The 18,452-nt window shown below is 38.1% G+C and overlaps 2 protein-coding genes across 3 annotated transcripts in view; one reads left to right on the top strand and one right to left on the bottom strand.

Annotated features, from left to right (window-relative positions):
* Positions 1–1,325: 1,325 nt before the first annotated feature.
* On the bottom strand, positions 1,326–6,363 carry LOC110051337 (E3 ubiquitin-protein ligase NRDP1-like). Its single transcript, XM_020757371.2, has 2 exons — positions 6,185–6,363; positions 1,326–4,446 (listed from the first exon to the last, which is right to left on the bottom strand). The coding sequence occupies exon 2, from the start codon at positions 4,426–4,428 to the stop codon at positions 3,460–3,462; it is 969 nt and encodes a 322-aa protein (XP_020613030.1). The 5' UTR covers positions 4,429–4,446; positions 6,185–6,363; the 3' UTR covers positions 1,326–3,459.
* Positions 6,364–9,969: 3,606 nt separating this feature from the next.
* Positions 9,970–18,452, top strand: part of LOC110051277 (endosome/lysosome-associated apoptosis and autophagy regulator family member 2-like) — a 33,842-nt gene continuing 25,359 nt past the window's right edge. The window contains exons 1-2 of one of the 2 annotated variants that reach the window (XM_089288346.1): positions 9,970–10,166; positions 14,805–15,067. In XM_089288346.1, coding sequence (XP_089144472.1) covers positions 10,000–10,166; positions 14,805–15,067 — 430 coding nt within the window. In that variant the 5' untranslated portion in view covers positions 9,970–9,999. Of the gene's footprint in view, positions 10,167–14,798; positions 15,068–18,452 lie in introns of both variants that reach the window. The other variant, XM_089288345.1, reaches the window with a different exon arrangement.

Below are 18,452 nucleotides of genomic sequence, written 5' to 3'. Positions count from 1 at the left end.
ATTTTGATTTTCTTTACATATGTTTGAAACATATTCACAGGCATTCTTTTTTAATTCTTTTATTCCTTGATTCTTTTGCAAGGAGCTTGGACTAATATTACCAGTCCTTCACATAAAGCAACTTTTCAGGTGCTAACCGTGCAGTGTTTCTCATCATAAGAAACTTACTTTATTCATCTAGTTTGGCACTATGCAGTTCTCATTTTCATTTCCTGTCCCTTCCCATAGGGTCCATAAGATGTCCGACGTGCACTTCTGCTCCAGTCTCTTTCTGTCAAAAAACCAAATACAGTCAAACCTGTATATAACGGTCACCCTTGGGAAATTGCCCGGTGACCATTATATACAGGGTGACCGCTATACACAGGTTTCCTTTAAACTCCCCTGGAAGTCAATAAATAGCATTTTTATGTGCAAATAATCACTCAATTTACGTTCTATTGACAATAACGAGTAACAGTAACGTAATAAACCCGATAAAAAAGGCCCATAAAGTGTCCGTGGTGTACTTTTAGGGGGGTGCAGTAAAAGTCTACTGAAAGCTAATGGACAACGTTTTTAAGGGGAAAATCACTCAATTTACATTTATTGACAACAATTTTTAACAGATAAGTACAGTGCAGTGTTATAATCAGGGAGCTATGATGAAAGTGAAAACAATGTGGTACGGTTGTGTTGTTACAGATACAGTAAATATTGTTTGAAAGCGACCACACTTTACTGTTATCTGCCGCAAGCATTTGTCGCACCTAGGCGATGACATGTATTAGTAGTTGTGTTCAGTACTAATATTTGTATTTTTGTGAGACCCCTGCCTTTAACGAGCTGATGAATTAAGTTTGTCATTATTTGTTAATCGTACACCAATTTCGTGACCGTTATATGCAGCTGAAAGATAATGAAATCGTGGCTTCAGGAAGTCTAGAAGGTGACCGCGTCGGTTATATGCAGGAGACCGTTATATACAGGTCAACTTAACAGTAAATATAAGGGACGATTTTTGGGAAGTTGTTCAGTGATCGTTATGCACAGGGTGACCGCTATATACAGGGTCGTTATATACAGGTTTGACTGTATCCCCATTTGCAACCTCTAAGGTGAGAAAAAGGGTCCTACTTGGAACAGACGTAGTTCCCATATTGTCTTAACTCCCATCATTAGATTGGGTGGGGTAGATGGTTCTTGGTTTAAGACAAAAACTGGGAATTTCAGTTTTTATTAAGACTGCACCAGCGGCAAAACTGTTGTCATGGCAACAGCACTAAGGGTGTCATTTTGTTTCTTTTGTGGTGTACATTTGTAGTGCCAAGTTTCAAGAACACTGCTTCAATATTTCTAGATGTTTATTCAGTATTTTACCATTTTTTAGTTGCAACCAATATGACGTCATTACTGATCTAATTTGCATAATAGAAAAACGTCAATATCTCTAAACTAAAAAAAGATATTTCAAAAAGAAAAACGCCATTCTTCTGCATTTTGAAAGGCCTTTCAAATAAGCAGAAATTATTTTTCATGTCATATACACTTTAATGATTAGAATGATCAACAAATAATTTATGCTGATTTTCGCAGGATGCTCAATATGATCCCAAAGCAATATTTCATACTCTTGCTCTAGCAACTCAGTGGCAGAGTATTTCAACACTCAATCACTGTATAGTGATAAGGGATTTTTTTTTCGAGATTGGAGAAGAGGGAAAACGTCACTTGTTTCCCTCGTTTCCACCTTGATAAAAAATAGAGTGCTTGATGGCAGGTTGCCGGGACTTTGAAAACATTGTAATCACTGAATGAAAAACATGAAACCCATGCTGAACATGAAAGTTGCATTTGAATATTTTAATAACAGCATTGTATTTGATCTTCGTTTTTCTGATATATGGATCTGTCAATAAAGCAAAAAAGGAAGGTAGTTAACTGAATATGCTAAGCTCACTAACATTTAATACTGAAAACCCTCACATATGGTTCATGTTTTCTACAACTTCTTGTGATCTGAAATACTCTTTGCTGCATAAAAAGATACACTTGAATTGCAACAAACCTATGCCCACTATTCAGCACACATGGGCATTATGTACATATTTTTAAAGGTTGCAATACCAACACTTCAAGGGGCTTATTCATTTGAAATTATTAAACCTTATATTCTATTAAATGTCATAAATTAAGCCATTCTTATTGTAAGATGTTCGATCTTTTGGGCAATAAAACTATAAGAAAATTCAGAGAAAAGCAATATCACCAAAAATGACTGAGAACTGCAACGTTCAGGTGTCTTACATAAAAATATCCTAGTAAACATTATTTATATTAGCTTTCACAACCACAGTCATAACAAGTTAATATGTTTTCTATTTCATTTCCTTGTAATTTGCTCTCCATTATCTTATAGGTTAAAGGTTAAGTCTGCATCATGTCAAGTGGTGCATACTGCCAGAACTTATCCCTGTTTCAGTAGAATTAATTAACTAGGAATATCTTGTTCATTGCAGGGTTACCCTTCAACATTAAATTTGCTGTCACTTATTTATACACCTGGGTGGAGAGACACATTGAGAGTGTAAAATGTCTTGCCCAAAATGCCATGACTCTGGCTAGTGCTCGAACTGGGACCACTCAATCCAGAGTTCAGCATGCTAATCGATTAAAGCATCTTGCCTCCCATTATCGTAGAGCAAACACGTTCATTTTCAGCTTCTAGATGCTCTACCTTATAGCTAGGATGGTCCCAATGTTGTTCTACATTTTAAGAATCTACCCTAGCTGAAGGAAGTGCACATAATTCCCTCTTCCGTGATTGCTACCCAGGCGTTCTCTAGAAAGTTTTATATGGGGAGGCTCTGCCCCAACGTCCAACGACTAACCCTTTTGTATACCATTTTGTCAAAAAAGTTGCCCCTTTGTATACCTTTTATTGAAAAAAGGTACAGTCCCTTTCGCACACCTACTTAAAAAGCACTGCATCCCTTTACTAAACCCTTGGAATGAAGTTACTGAACAATATTTTGGGAGAACACCAAGCATAACCAGAAAAGATGTTAACCAAAAAACAAGTCTTATTTGTTCAGTTCATGCGTAGTGAGAGCCACGATACTCTGATTTCCCTACCCTTTCATATAGCTCAACTTGTGAAATCCCTACCCTTTAAATAACTATGTCTAGTATATATGCATGAAACCTGAGAAAGGTACCCATTTCAGGTAGAGCCTCCCCATATAGGCCATTATAAGGAGTGCCTCCACCTGAGGAGGGGGTTGCTATTTTTCAAAGAGTGAAGTTGATGCCTGTAAATAATCCTAGTATATTTGCAAAAAGGAGCTTTGCAATTTCTAATAAAAATAGTGTTTTCTAGAGCCTTGGTGTCTAACTTGAGCTACGGTGACTTAGTGACTGATGGATCTTGTTCCTTGGCTTACTACATGTACATATGGTTTTTTAGTATGGACAAAAACTTCATTCAATTCCATGTGCAAAAATCATTACCAAACCAGGTTCTAAAGTCATAGATTCACCCATATGTTCATTTTCACACGCCATAATCACCACTGCCTGTTTTCCAGGAATTCTCTTGCATACATACTGTTCATAACGCCGACGATTTAACTGTCGTGTTTCAAGAGTACTTAGCCCTGGAGGCCATTTTCTCTCATGAGCATTCTCCATAAGTTCATTTAAAATTGCTGGTGGACATCCACTGTCTGCAAGTGCTCGGCGAATCACTGCTTGGAGGACAGCGTCAGGAGTTGATATCATTCCACCCCATCGTGTCACTCTGGCTGATTGTAATCCAGCTAACCACTGATGAACTTCGTTGTCATAGTGATCTGCCTGTGGCAGGTTGCTTGGCAAAAGAGGCAATGCCTGTGGCAAGTTGATCACTCTCATTGCTCGGATCATATCCTTGAGAGCTTGGATCTCACGTTTCTGTTCATTAAGCTGCTGACGCTGGTCATCAATCTGAGCTTGCAGTTGTGCTTGTTTGAAGTTCTGGTTTTGGATGAGATTATTTAGCTCACGAACACAGTTATGCTGAGGCAGCTCATCAAAAGGAACAACCAGCCCACAGCCTTTCTCACAGTTAACTGGCCTTTTGGGATTGTGTTCACACTGGGACAGATGAGACTGTAATTGATCTAGTCTAACTACACCTTCACAGCCAAATGCATCATTTTCACATTTAATTGTCAACTTCGATAAAAGATTCTTTAGAATTCTTGGTACTTGTTTCAGTTGATGGGGAGTTAGACTGCGTCGATCTACTGGACATGTCTGCTGGTGATTCAGCCACTCATGAATACAAGCTGCACAAAATGCATGTTCACAAGCTGGGGCCTGGAGAGGGTCTTCTAACACCCCACCACAAATTGTACAGATCAGTTCTTCATCAACTGTGCACGTAAACCTTCCTGTGTCATATCCCATTCTGGTAAGATGATAGAGCTAGAAAATAAATGAATAAAACATCATTATCAGCCTTAGTACTGGTAGGTATAGTAACCAGCAGTTGAACCCTGGTACACATGAAACCTTTGTTTGTCTCCCCTATTTTCATAGATGCAGAAACTTGCTTATGTAAGATTTACAGATTTTCAAAAAGGAAATTGATTATTTAATAATCTTATGCTAAGGGAAGCTTTCAGCCACTAGCAACAACCAAACTGTCACAGAAGTTGTGTTGATTCAGAGGGACAAGGTTTGAAATATTCTGTGAATGTGTTGTTTGTAAACTTGCATTCCATGTAATTTGAGATGCCGAGCCTGGCTGTTTGATTAAAACTGTTGAAGGTACACTATGTTACTTCTTTTCACAGATATCACGTTTATCCTTGTCAGAGGCTGCTGTTGCTTTGTTTTAAGATAACTACATGTTTGTCTTAGAGGCAATCTTATGTTTCCTGCATCACTTTGAAAAAACTTTTTGTCTCTTAAGCTTGATGTTTTGGTTACCTCTATTGTCCATTCTGGCACCATGTGATTCAAATGTAGCTGTTTACATGCATCTCTGTTGATTGTTTGGTGATTTGCAAAGCTGTGGTCTACGAAAAATTATGAGGAGCCCAAAGGCTCCTAACCAGGAAATCCTGGGTGCCCAGAACTTACGCTTATAAGTTTTTTCAGTCACCCAAAGGCAAAAGTTAGTCACCTGTGGCACCTGGGCACTTCTAGACCACAGCCCTGTTTTGTATATGTATGGGTTATTGACCAAGTGTGAGGTCAAGATGGCTGGATATTGGCCAAGTTCTTTTTTTGGACCAAGATGGAGTCGAGATCCATAAACTCGCAAAAAAAGAACAAGGCCAAATTATATCCAGCCATCTTGACCAAACAAGCTTGGTAAAATAAAGGATTTATTATATGGCTTTCGGGGAAATTTTTCTTGCAGGACACAGCAGGTAGTCTTGAGCGGGCCACATAGCTTCATCTTGCCCACTCTGGTAGCCAATCACAGCGCAGGATGTGATTCATCTTGCCTGCTCACGGAGCTAGTCATATAATAAGCCGCTTTATTGCTTTGTTCAGGTGAGTTCCAGAAAAATTGACACAGCCCTTGACTGCAGTACAGTCAGGCAAAGTATCTCTCCAAGACTCTCTCAACAGATCCCTGAAATATTATTGATTCCTTTCTCAACATCTTTGTGTGAAATCAAAGCAGCGATGCTCTGTTTACACTTCGTTTTACAAAACAGCATGGGTGCAGGAAAAGTTAGCAAAACTTAAGAATATGCATGTGTACTTAGGTAAAACCAGTATGTCCAGTTTGAACACTTGTCTGATTGTCAAATCAAAGGAATTCAAAGCCATTAGCAGAGTGGCCTTTCTCTTTCCTACCTTATGTAAGAAAGTTTGAAGTGACTATGCTCACAGGGTACGAAATTACAGAGGTTACATTCTTGTACAATTTTTCTCGAAAGTACAAATTACCGAAATTACAGATTGATTGGCCCCGACTTCATGAATAATGTTTGTTGGACATTTGAGGCCCAGGGGAGCAATAATTCAAAGCATTTTACTTGAGAAAGAAAAGAAAAGTTCAAAAGAGAAAACTCAAAATGATGCGCGGAACACAGCGCAGTCCATCAGACAAAGCAACAGCAAGAAACCGCATAACATTAATGGCCGTCCTTTAGCTTGTAACATCTACAAACATAAAGTTGAATGTCTATCCCTCTTCGCTTACCTTTCTCTTTACTTCAGGTTTATACTTCTGTGAACATCCTTCAAGAGCGAAACTTCACGTGAGCAGCTCTGTCTGTCTGTTATCTTCACTAGAATTTCCCGGAATTACAATTCTTCGCCGCCATTTATTTTTTCAACAAAAGCGTCTTCCAGTCTCGCCTTGAATGATGGGAATCCAAACAAACAGGGTACTAATTACGCATTAGGGTAGGGTGGGGTGGCGTGACGGAACCGTGGTCAGCAGCTAAACAAATTTACTGTGGTTGGTCATGTATGGTTTCTGAAAATAGCCGTTCTACAATGGTTCTCGACTTTTGGTCTGACTATTTTTGGAATTATATAAACAGGTCTAAACAGTTTCAATAAGCGTGAGAATTGTGAAGGTTTTTGTTTCTTTACTGCAATTTGAGCGTGTTTGTATCCCGATTTCTACACTCTAAATTCGGCCATTATGTACTTTATTTTTTTTTTCGGGCAAGAAGTTTACCTTGTCCCCCAAGTCCGAAGGTGCTTGTAACCCCATTGATCCTTCAACTGGTATATTTTTCCAAGAAAGGGCAATATTTTTAGCCAAGCCTAAAAGCGGAGCTCCTGACTAGACAATTAATTAACCATAAATGAAAAGAGCATATTTTTCCCTGAATTAGAAACTCAAAAAATGATCAATTGTGAGCATATGATTGTTAAGTGTGTGGTTTCACTATTTTTTCTTGTTACATTTTAACAAACCATACGTAATGAGTGTACCCAAGATTGTAGAAATCACGCACGCAATCAGTATCATGGACTTTCCAGAAGATGATTGTGCAAGGAACATGTCGGAAGAAAAGTCAACAACGCGTCAGGGTTAAATTAATTTGCGCCGAAATTTTTCCTTTGCATGTACTCCCTCCCTCTCCCCCAGAGGAATAACCTGGCTTGAGCCCGCGATCCAATCGAAAACCTAGTATCTGGTCGGACAACTTAAAAAACATGCGACCTCTATGAGCTCTTGACCAAAACCCGAGATATGGTCACATGATGCTGGTCAGCGGATACCTTGTTTTGACAGCTGTCAATTAATTTTAGCATGGATGTCCAATATCAAACATGTACCTATAGTAGTAGTGCTACTACCTTACTCTTCAAGGTATGCACGGACTACGTATAGGGTTGTCCACATTATGCTCACAATTTTCACTATCATGCTAATTCTTTATGCTCAAAAGGTCCCACTATTATGCTCAAAATTTTTCCCCCGGATCACTCATTTTTTACCTAAAATAAAACACAATCGCTTGATATACTTATATGGATGATTATAAATGAGTCCCAGACTCCCAGTCGCCCCACGTGGCCACGTCCGTTTCCTGTCGTGAAATCTGGGGCAGTCGATTGTCACGTATATTTCTCCACAGGAAATCAAGAATCCCAATTTCGAGATTGTACCTAATTCCGATGTATTTATTTATTCATTTTCGATATTTTGACATATTTCCGGGAATTTTTCTTACTATTATGCTGGCACAATGCTCGATGCTCATGCTTCACAATTATGCTCAAAATTATGCCGGCATAATGTGGACAACTTACGTACGTACGTACGTACGGATAGTCACGTGACAACCCAAATTTTTGAGATCGATGGGTTACCAAATTTTCTAAGGCATGGGGGCCTTCGGCGCGCAGGAGCTCCGCTATAGCTGTCTATTTCCAGGCAAAAACCTCATTTGAGCATGCGAACTAACATACCGCTCCACTTTGAGGTATACATGTAGAGAACACGATTCCATTCTCCAAATCGAAAATACTCTCTGATTCGTGTAGAACACATCTGGACCTTGGAGCATCAAGAAGTGCTCTCTCGTAATCTAATTTGCGTCCTCTAGAGCAGTTCTCAATTGAGTGTGGTAAAACCAAAGCCAAACCAATTACTTACCAGTTATAGTTAGACTACTCAGGCAATCTCAAAACCTGGTAAAACCAAAACCAAAACCAAAGTAATTGCCTGATTACTTTCAACACTCAACTGACACGGATTAAGCGGTAGGGGCAGGGCAGTAACCAAGAAAAAATTGGCCCGCTTCCCAAAACCCTTACCCTGAATATTCTTTTTCTTTGGTCATCGTAGCTTAATAACAAATGACACACAAAATGCAGTGACTAACATGACAATAAAACACGTGTTGGAAAACAAAATTCATTTAACTTGACGTTTCGTATGTTTCGACATATAGCTTGAGGCCGCCATCATTTTTTCCTTACAGAAACGCATGTCATGTAGATCGGAACTGACCTATTTCGCGTGAAAAGGCGAGAACGAGTGATAGTCCCAATAGGGAGTTAACGAAACCACGACGGCAACGGCAACGGGAACGTCACTGAACGCAAAAGAATTAATGAGCAGTGAAACAAAGGTAGCTGGAGGTTTCGCATCCACTTATCTTTCTCTTACTAGGCATGTTAAGGACACTAGACAAAGGTCAATTTTGATTAGTTAATAATGTTTACTTCTTTTTTATTGGTTTTGTAATCGGACCCTTAAGCGTCACCACGCGCGTATAAAAGCTGAGTTAGCGTCCCTTTAAAGTAGTTTTCCTTTCCATCTCGCGTGGTCTTGTCAACCTTGAACTCTTGATGCTTTTTGATTTCCTAACCCTTGGCTCAAGCGGGACCGATATGTGAGTACCTTTGTCATTTTGATTAGGTTACGTTTTTTATAGCCATGGGCGAAGGAATACAAAGGAACATTTGTACAATCTGGATTGATTTATAATCGTCTAAATTAGAAAGTGTTCTGAACGTTACTAGAGTGAACGCCCACCTTTTAGGCTCGAAAGCATTGAGCTGTTAATTAGTTCTTTTGTTGTGTACTTCTGTGATCGAATCTTATTTAGTATCTTAGCGTAGTATTTACGCTGGCTATTTCTTGATGCGTTGTTATTCAATTTCGTTATGTTATCCATTCCAAGTCGTTAGTTTGTTTCGTGTAAGTTTTGACTATTTGTTACGCAACTTTTCCGCTAAATTGATAGAAATTCGTTACATATTGTTATTTCAGTTTACGATCGTTTATGTTGATGCAATAAATCGCCGATAACCGTCAACTTTGGTTTTCCGTGGTTTACTTGTCTACCCTTGAAGACGACCTGTAAAGTAGTCCCACCCACTAGTTTGTCGCGACACGCCTAGAGCTCGTTTTGTTTCGTCTCGTTTTGGAATTTGCCAGTCGCTGCAGACGTTACAAGGCAAAAAAGACAACTTTGTGCATGGAAATAATGACACAAAATCATGCAAAACTTGTTTATTTCTCGCCTTTTAATTCATTGAAACTGAAGGCGAACTCGAAATAGAAAGTTTATAATGAGTTCAGGGGTTCGAACCTCGATTGGGTGCGAAAGAGGTAGTGTTCGAAACAAACAATAGCTAAAACCGACATTCCTTAGACCCAAAACCGAAAACCGGATGCGAGAAAAGGAAACAAACAAAAACCGCACTAGACGCCAAAATCGAAAACTGCAGTGGAAGTTAATTTCAAGTGCAAAAACCGAAAAATCGATCTAAAAAAATGGCCAAAACCGTAAACCCGAAAATCCCAGCGTCCCCCTCGAGAGGTCCAATCTAAGTAAAAGTTGACCAAACTTGTTCTGAACATTAGAAATTTCAGTTTCAAGGATATTTAAGCCCCAAATTCCTACTTTCAAGAACTGGTACCTTTCAGAGCTATAGCTAGAGGTTTTCCTCAAAAAAGGAAAACAGTACAACAGGACGTGACGTCACAAGAGCACAGGCACTGATCGGAGGAGGAATGGTTCCAAGCTTACTTTTCTTCGAAGAATGGAGCGCCATCTGTGCTTGAAGTATCTTGGCGCACTGTTTTTTATATTCATTTTCCCGTTAGCGCTATCTAATCCGTGTCAACAAAAGAGCTACACGCGGCATGTCACTCCGTGTGATGTGAAAACACAAACTCGATCTGTTGTGTACTACCTTAATAGCGATTGGTAAGTAGTTCTGCATTTGTACGGATTGTAAACTGATCGACTAAAAAAAACCTACATATTAAGTAACCTTCCACGTTTATGACTCAGTGCTAGCGCAATTCTATACAACTTTATAATTAGTTTCCTTTTCCAATGTTGTGGACTGAAGAGTGATCTCGAATCTATAACTAGCTTATGTTCAAGCTATATGCTTTATACTTTATGCTCGCATTGCACATATTTCATAGGTGAAGGTTCTCTCAATTTATAGATTTTTCGCTTTTTGTGGCATGGGAAACTGACAGAAATTACTTGAGATAACCTTGCAGTATGATCCATACGAAAATGAAAGAGGAAAAGTTACATCTAATTTTCCTCTTTCATTATGACCTTGGCGACTGTGGTATTACAGTTGAACTTACTGTTTGCTCGCTTAACACAAATGCCGAATCGTTTGAAAAATGTCATAAGTCTTATGATTTGTCAGTTTTTACAAGACAAACCATTTGTTAGGAATACAAACACGACTCTAACGTGGCAGTTATTGATATTATTTCGCGACAAAAGCTAGTAACATTAGACTAAAAGCTTAATTAGTATAAAGCTAATGTTTGACGAAAAAAGAAGTCAAGGCATCATCAAGCTGCTAAACAAGGTCTGTGAACCAGGAGATTCATCGTTTTGTTATTTCAATATCACACAAGTTATTGGTGAATCAATACCACAATGAAACGTTCTTGCAAGAATATATTAACATAACAAGTACTAAGCAGGGTGTTGTGGTAACAGCATGTAGCTCACAATGACATATCTCCATTAGAAACATTATCATGTGATTTTCTGTGTTGTACAAAGTTATAATCAAATCAAAGAAAAAAAAAAATTTTACCAAGTTAAAAGTTAACACTGTAAAGAAATCTTTACAGTGATTCTCATTCATGTGCAACCTTCACCGCAGGAAGTCTAGACCACAAGTTGATTTTTTGTAGACGTCAATCATCTCCGCCTTCCGTCCTGTATTGAATGAAATCTCAAGATTATTAAGTTTTGACCTCAAGGCTTGTGGTGTAGGTAATACAGTATAGTAAATTAAAAGGTCTATAGCCCTAAGCAAGACACAATGTATGTGCAAAAATAACATGGGTGTGTGTAGATTTGCATGATTTCATAATTGAAAGACCGCGTGCAAGAACGTCCCCTTGATTTTTTGGCTATTTTTGAAAGTGCTCAAAAATAGCCGAATTTTGGCACGTAGGCTTCGTTTTACCTGAGAAACATTGCTCTGTAGTTTTTTTCGCTGGGTTGCTCTTCGTTTTTGAGAAATAACATATGCAAAAAAAGGCACTTTTCCTAGCGGCATCTTTTTGTCGAACGCGAAACAAAAGAAACCTTTTGTTTTGCTGGACAATGAAATCAACGAAGCGTCACATTAGCCGCTTGTTTTCGAGCCGATACAAGTATTGTATTCATAAAATATAGCTCCATCATTTACGTTGCTTCGTTAGCACAAGTGATAAGGCGTTGAGTGGGCCGAGTGTGTGTACCTTTTGTCGTGAGTCGAGTTCGACACGACGTCAGACCTTTTTTTTTTTTCCTGTTAATTTCTCCTTTTTTCTTTCAAACCACAACATTAAAATAGGCGCCGAACGTACAATCGATGCTGTTGTTGCTGAAATAAACCGTTCAAGTTCGCATCGAAATCCATCTTCAATTAATAAAATATTGTGATCATTGGTGCATGTGAATGGCCATTGATAAACCACACAAAGGTCTTCATTATAAATTTGAAGGACATATTGAAACCTAATGTATTTTGTAGTAGCTATTAGTCTTACATGTCCCAAATAATTAAAGTGATAATTTTTACAAGTGGAGTCATAGTGGATAATTTTTTGCATTCAAACCTGCAGCTTTCAGAAAAGAGGCGGACATGATTGACATCCGTCAAAACTCAACCTTTTGTCTAGACTTTTTGCTCTGAAGGCCCTGTATGATTGATAACTGCTGAAAAGAGGAAATTGTATATATGACCAGAGGATTGTAAAGGTTGTGGAAGATTCAGATAAATTACAAATGACAAACTCAGTAAAATAAGGCTATTTTTTTTCAAGATGTGTGATCTGCAAGGGCTCTTGGCTCAATGGACATCATTAAAACTTCATATCACTCTTTCATGAGTTGGCAGGGTCAAGAATTGCAACAAAAACAAATATTTACCTTGTAGAACCAATTAGAAAACAGTCCTAAGAAAATACACGCACTGATTGGTTAAAAATCGTGTTGTTATAACTTGATAGAAACACAAAACTCTCATGAGATGTTGACGTAATGATGGCACGGGCAAAGAGAATTTACACTTTGACAATCAAAGTTAACAAGTTGTTTTACTTTTCTTGGTCGCGATGTTTTCTAAAAGAAATGGAAAACATGTTCTCCGTGTTTCTATTAAGTTATAGAAACACAAGTGAAAGTTTGGGAGAACAAGAAATGCTGTGGGAACACAAGCCGCACTCATGTTTCTATAACTCACTCATGTTTCTATAACTCGATACATAACTCAGTACATGTTTTCTATTTCTTAAATAGTACTACACTGAAAGTGGTTCTAAGCCAATGAGGGGACTTGGCAGGGTGAATTCCACAACCCAAAAAGTAGTGATGATATATATAAAACAAATGGTCATGACAAATGGCTTTCTTTCAAAAACGTTCTTTCATTTTCCCACAATGGGCGTAATAATGAAATTATCAATTACTCAGTAACCTAGGAAATCTGAAAATGCAGACAAGTGATAAGGGCCCCCTCTCCCCTCCCTGAAAGGACCTTAAGTAACCCAGCTTTCTTGCTATTAGAACCAATTGGAATTGTAGTTTGTGTAAAACAATGATAACAGTGGCAGATCTAGGGGAAGGGCCCGGGGGGGGGTGCCCCCCTTATTTTGGGTAAAAAAAGCAGAAATAACAGAAGGAAGAAAAGCTGGCAGGGCAAGCAAAACACCCCCCCCCCCCCTTAGCTCAAGTTCTGAACCCGCCACTGGATAAATGAATTCCATCATTCAGAATGTACAGGCTAAGTATCTAAACAAACCCTATTAGAAATTAGCTTCTAAAATTATTTCCAAATGTTCATAAGAAATTTGTTGAACTTTCTACAGCAGAACAAAGAATGTTACTGGCAAATTTAGATAGAACAAGCAATAGAAGCTATCTATGGCTGGTTTGCAGTGTCACGCCATCAGAAATAAAAATCATAACCATCCAATGAATTAAGTCAAGAAGCTGGGATATGAAAGATGATTGATATATAAACAACCTTGCCAAGATTTAGATCTGTGCGGTTTTTCATTCTCTCGTTATTCAGAGAAGTGTTTCACTCAAATTTATAGAGCTTTGTATGGAGTTGCCATGTTTGTGCCCCTCAAAGGGACACCAGCATGGCGGCCGTAAAGTAATAGAAACATCTGTCATCGAGTTTTGCCATTGAAATGAAAAGTTATAACTCTAGAGCTCCGAAACATTGAAATAAACACTTTTTATAGGGCAACTGTTTAGTTAGCAAAAACTTCAGCAATAACTCATCTTTTGACCTACTTGAGAGCCTTATCGGGCTGCCATTTTAATGTCACACGATGCATAAACTTGGAAATTCAGACATGCTCTATTACATAATGAAGAACCCTGTCGAGCTTAAAGGTTACAAAACATCAAATTATTAAAGGGTCTTACATCTGATGAAACTAAAACTTCAGAAGGATTGGTAATTTCTTATTTTGGAAAATGATGACGTCACATGAAAAGCGGCAATAGTATTGCGTTTCAAAGTATACATGTATTTTATACTTGGTACCTTTCTATTAAAAAAAAATTTGCATGATATCTTGCCTGCTGATGCAACTCTTTTCAGGATTATTTAACAGAAGAAATGTCATCTTTTTGATAACAAAAAACAAACATTGAAACATCTACTGGTAGTTGCATTTTTCTCAGTAGTGCAGACCTTCAGGGAAAGTCTTTCTAAATGGTGGAATATATATAGAGTGGCAACTTTAATTAATAGCTTGACCTATGAAACTATAATTTATCATTGGCTTTACAAATGAGTTTAGTCAACAACTTGCTTTTCAACTCTTTTTAACTTGTGTATTGTTTAATCAAGTTATGGCTGGTAAAGGATCAGATTATGCAAACTAGGGGTTAGTCGATCATCTGTAAATTTTTTTCATCATTTCACTTTTTTGCAGGCACATAGTATTTGTTTGACATCTCTCTGACAACTAATACCTATTATTTATACTTTTTACAAATTTCAAAGTATTCTGTCGGTATAACTGTATGTTGTCACTGTCATACGATGTTACTCGCTTCCCATGCACTTGACTTTCAAGAACAGTTTTTTTTTCCTCCAGAGTACCAGATATTAATAACAAACATCTTAAGTGCTAACCTAACTTGTTTCTTGGTCTGCACTTTGAGACGCAGATCCTCATTTTTTCCCTTATTGATTTATGGCCTGTGCCTGATGACACAGTCTTTGAACCACAAATCAAGGGGAAAAGTTGTGGTTCATATCTTGCATCAGAGATCTCAAACTTGGTACATGAGAAGATTGTATTAAAAAGTTAAATATATCTAATTTGACATGCTGTGATAAAGTTCTAGTCAAGGAGGTGTTCCTCCTCCACGTCCAAAGCATGGAATACCCTGTGACTGCCCCCCTGGACAAGGCCTGTCTGGAAACATAACTGATGTCAAGTGCCTTCCATGTGAGATTGGTCAATATGGGTCAGGGGGGGAAACCATTAACAACTGGAAGGACTGGACTAACAATGGTACCAAGCCACCTGATGGGTCAGATATTGTCACATTTTGTGAAGTTTCACGTGGCTATGTCAAAGGCCTATGTCAACCTTGGAGAGCAAGTGGTAAGCATAATAAATTATTTATGATGCAGTTCACTTAATCTTCAGTTAGTCCTGTATATCTACAACATACGTGTGTGACAAACACACGGTCGTGTGTTGTAGATATATATACAGGATATTATGTGGTGGCAGGAAGATATGAATGTTATTTTTGAGAGACAAATTATTGCTTAAATTAAAACTGATTACAAAGTAAAATTCATATTTTCAAGTCACCATGTAACTTTCCCTTTATTATATAGATGAATCTATCGCTTGTCATTTTCACCTAGTGTGAAAAAGGGGGAAATGACATCACCAATATCCTCACTAGTAAGAATATGGAAAATATGCCACTCAGGAGCCAAATTTAGTTTGGTACATGAATTTTCTGAGTGGTGTTTTTCCAATAGAATGTTCCTGTCGATACAGATACAATAAATACAGGATATCGTATCATTGATATGGCCTGGCCAACTCCTTTAGTTGTTTTAAGTAGAGGAGTAAAGAAACTGACAGCTATGCAGATGGATACACCAACCATTAGGTTTGATTGCTACTGGCAGAACTCTGATGTTTACAGACTGAGTAGCTTATGTCAGTGACTGATAACAGATAACACCCTCAAAGAAAGTGTGGACTGCAATTCCATGACTTGATACATGTATAAGCACCAGCATGAGTTGTTGAGTTGACATGTTTGCAATGGCACAGCAAAGAGAATTTACATTTTGATACTTACATTAATCAAAATATTCAATTTTGCATTTCTCAAGTGTCTGTGAAGAGTATTTAAATAAAAGATAAATTTACTAGTCAAGGCAGTTCCAGAGAAGACAAGAGTTGCAACCAAATATGAAATGAAGATTTTTCACAGTATGAACAGGAGTAAAAAAAGAGCTTTTCAATAATGAATTTATTCATTCGTTTAACTGTATTCAGTGCAATTCTAAGTATTTGCTTATTTTTTCATAAACTTCTAGTCATAACATTTTCTGGATTAAGAACCATGGCTTCCAAATTGCAATTGTACATCAACTGGTAAATGTGTATCTTTGATTGTCATTTTACAATCAAAAACTTGGCTTAATAAATGCAGAGGCACACACACCTAGAGCAACACAATGCGGTGCAATTGTCAATGATCCTTGCATTGCATGATCTGTGGATGTCTTAATTTGATTTAATAATTGAAGGGGTGAGTGCAAAACCATGCTAAGTGACAATTTGGGTGAAAAAAAAAATTTTCGCGAAAGGGCTTGAATTTTTGCACGTGGTCTTCAATGTAATAGAAAAACGCGGCCCTGTATTTTTGTCGCTGGTTTTTGCTTCGTTTTCGAGTTATAACGTATGCAAAAATACTTGGCTTTTCCTAGCCATGTCTTTAGGAGTTTATTTGTTGAACAGCAAACAGGCAGACTGTTTATAGTGTATGAAGTCAAAATCAAATCTCACAGCATATATAGAGCGGAAATCTGGGAACAGATTGTTTACATCGGTTATTGTGACGTGAGCACAACACGTGAATCGATCGAGCGGCAAACAAAATACCATCGAACAAAAAAGAGATGTGCTGCATTAGAGCTCTGTCAACTAATATCTTAAGCATTGTGTTAAAGTACCTTGTATGCCTGCCTGGTGGTTGAGAGGCATCATAAAGCCTCGATAAACCCGTAGGTCATCAGCACGTTTTAAAGAATCAAAATGTGTTCTGAAACTTCGAAGGCAGCTGATATACCGTAATCGTGTTATCGGCGTTCGAAGTCAGATCGAGCCAGGCAGCAAAGTCCAAGAGCAGTTCTTGCCCAAGAAAAATACCCTCTGGTGAGTCGTGGCCCATTTGCCGAGCGTTGCTAGTGTCAAAGTTTGGAAAGCGAGAACTGGTTTTAGACTTATAAAATTTGTCTTGTATCGACCGCCATGTTTTCCCACGCACGAGGTGTAAAGACCCTTCCTGGCATGCATTGCGATCACGTTCTGCTCGTGTTTCTCGAACTAGATTGTTTCGGCTTTTTTCATTTAAAGATAATAATGGCCAACAAGTAGCGATCGATTGTAACATAGATCTGTGATCCAGGTTGCGTTGATTTTATTTCATATCGGCATGATTGGTAGTGTTTTGAACTTCTGGGATCAGCGGACATGCAGATGTATGGAGACCTGTACGTTGCGCAGAAGGGTTAATTTGTTAATCTGTTAGGCGGTGCGTGACATAAAGCTACGATCGCGTTTGTCGAAAAATATGTATTTATCTCGTGATTTTTAGCCATTTAAGACGTTGCTGTGCTTATTTGATGTTTATTTGTTCAGTGCAGATAGTCATTGTCCCAGATAACCAAAGTAAGTTCCAGATGTTAACACTATTTTCCGGCCGCCATATTTTACCTATTTAATCCTGAAATCAATATTTTTGAGCTTATACGTTGCGTGAAATTAACATTTTGCTGTTTTCTAAGTGAAATCAACATCCTTGCCGTCACGCGTTACGTGAAATCAACATATTTACCTATTTAGACCTGAAATCAACATTTTTGAGCTTATATGCTGCGTTAAATCAACATTTTTCTGTTTTCTAAGTGAAATCAACATCCTTGCCGTCACGCGTTAACGTGAAATCAGCATTTTTGCCTATTTGGACCTGAAATCAACGTTTTTGAGCTTATACGTTGCGTGAAATTAACATTTTGCTGTTTTCTAAGTGAAATCAACATCCTTGCCGTCACGCGTTACGTGAAATCAGCATTTTTACCTATTTAGACCTGAAATCAACATTTTTGAGCTTATACGCTGCGTGAAATTAACATTTTGCTGTTTTCTAAGTGAAATCAACATCCTTGCCGTCACGCGTTACGTGAAATCAGCATTTTTACCTATTTAGACCTGAAATCAACATTTTTGAGCTTATACGCTGCGTGAAATTAACATTTTGCTGTTTTCTAAGAGAAATCAACATCCTTGCCTTCACACGTTAACGTGAAATCAGCATTAATTTTTTACCTATTTAGACCTGAAATCAACATTTTTGAGTTTATACGTTGCGTGAAATTAACATTTTGCTGTTTTCTAAGTGAAATCAACAACCTTCCCGTCACGGGTTAACATGAAATCAACATTTAAACCTTTTTTGACCTGAAATCGACATTTTTGAGCTTTTACGTTGCGTGAAATTGACATTTTGCTGCTTTCTAAGAGAAATCAACATCCTTGCCGTCGCACGTTAACATGAGTCAACGTTTTAACCACTTTTGACCTGAAATCAACAAATTTGAGCTTATATAAGTTGCGTGAAATTGACATTTTGCTGGTTTCTAAGTAAAATCAAAGTCCTTGCGGTCGTGGCGGGCCGATCCTTTGTTATAATAAACTGAGGCGAGACTTCGACTTATAACAAAGGCTTGGCTTGGCT

Source organism: Orbicella faveolata, unplaced genomic scaffold (genome assembly GCF_042242905.1).
Source record: "Orbicella faveolata isolate gen_17 unplaced genomic scaffold, um_ofav_v1 contig_15, whole genome shotgun sequence".
NCBI lineage: Eukaryota > Metazoa > Cnidaria > Anthozoa > Scleractinia > Merulinidae > Orbicella > Orbicella faveolata.
This window is presented reverse-complemented; position numbering and strand designations above follow the sequence as displayed.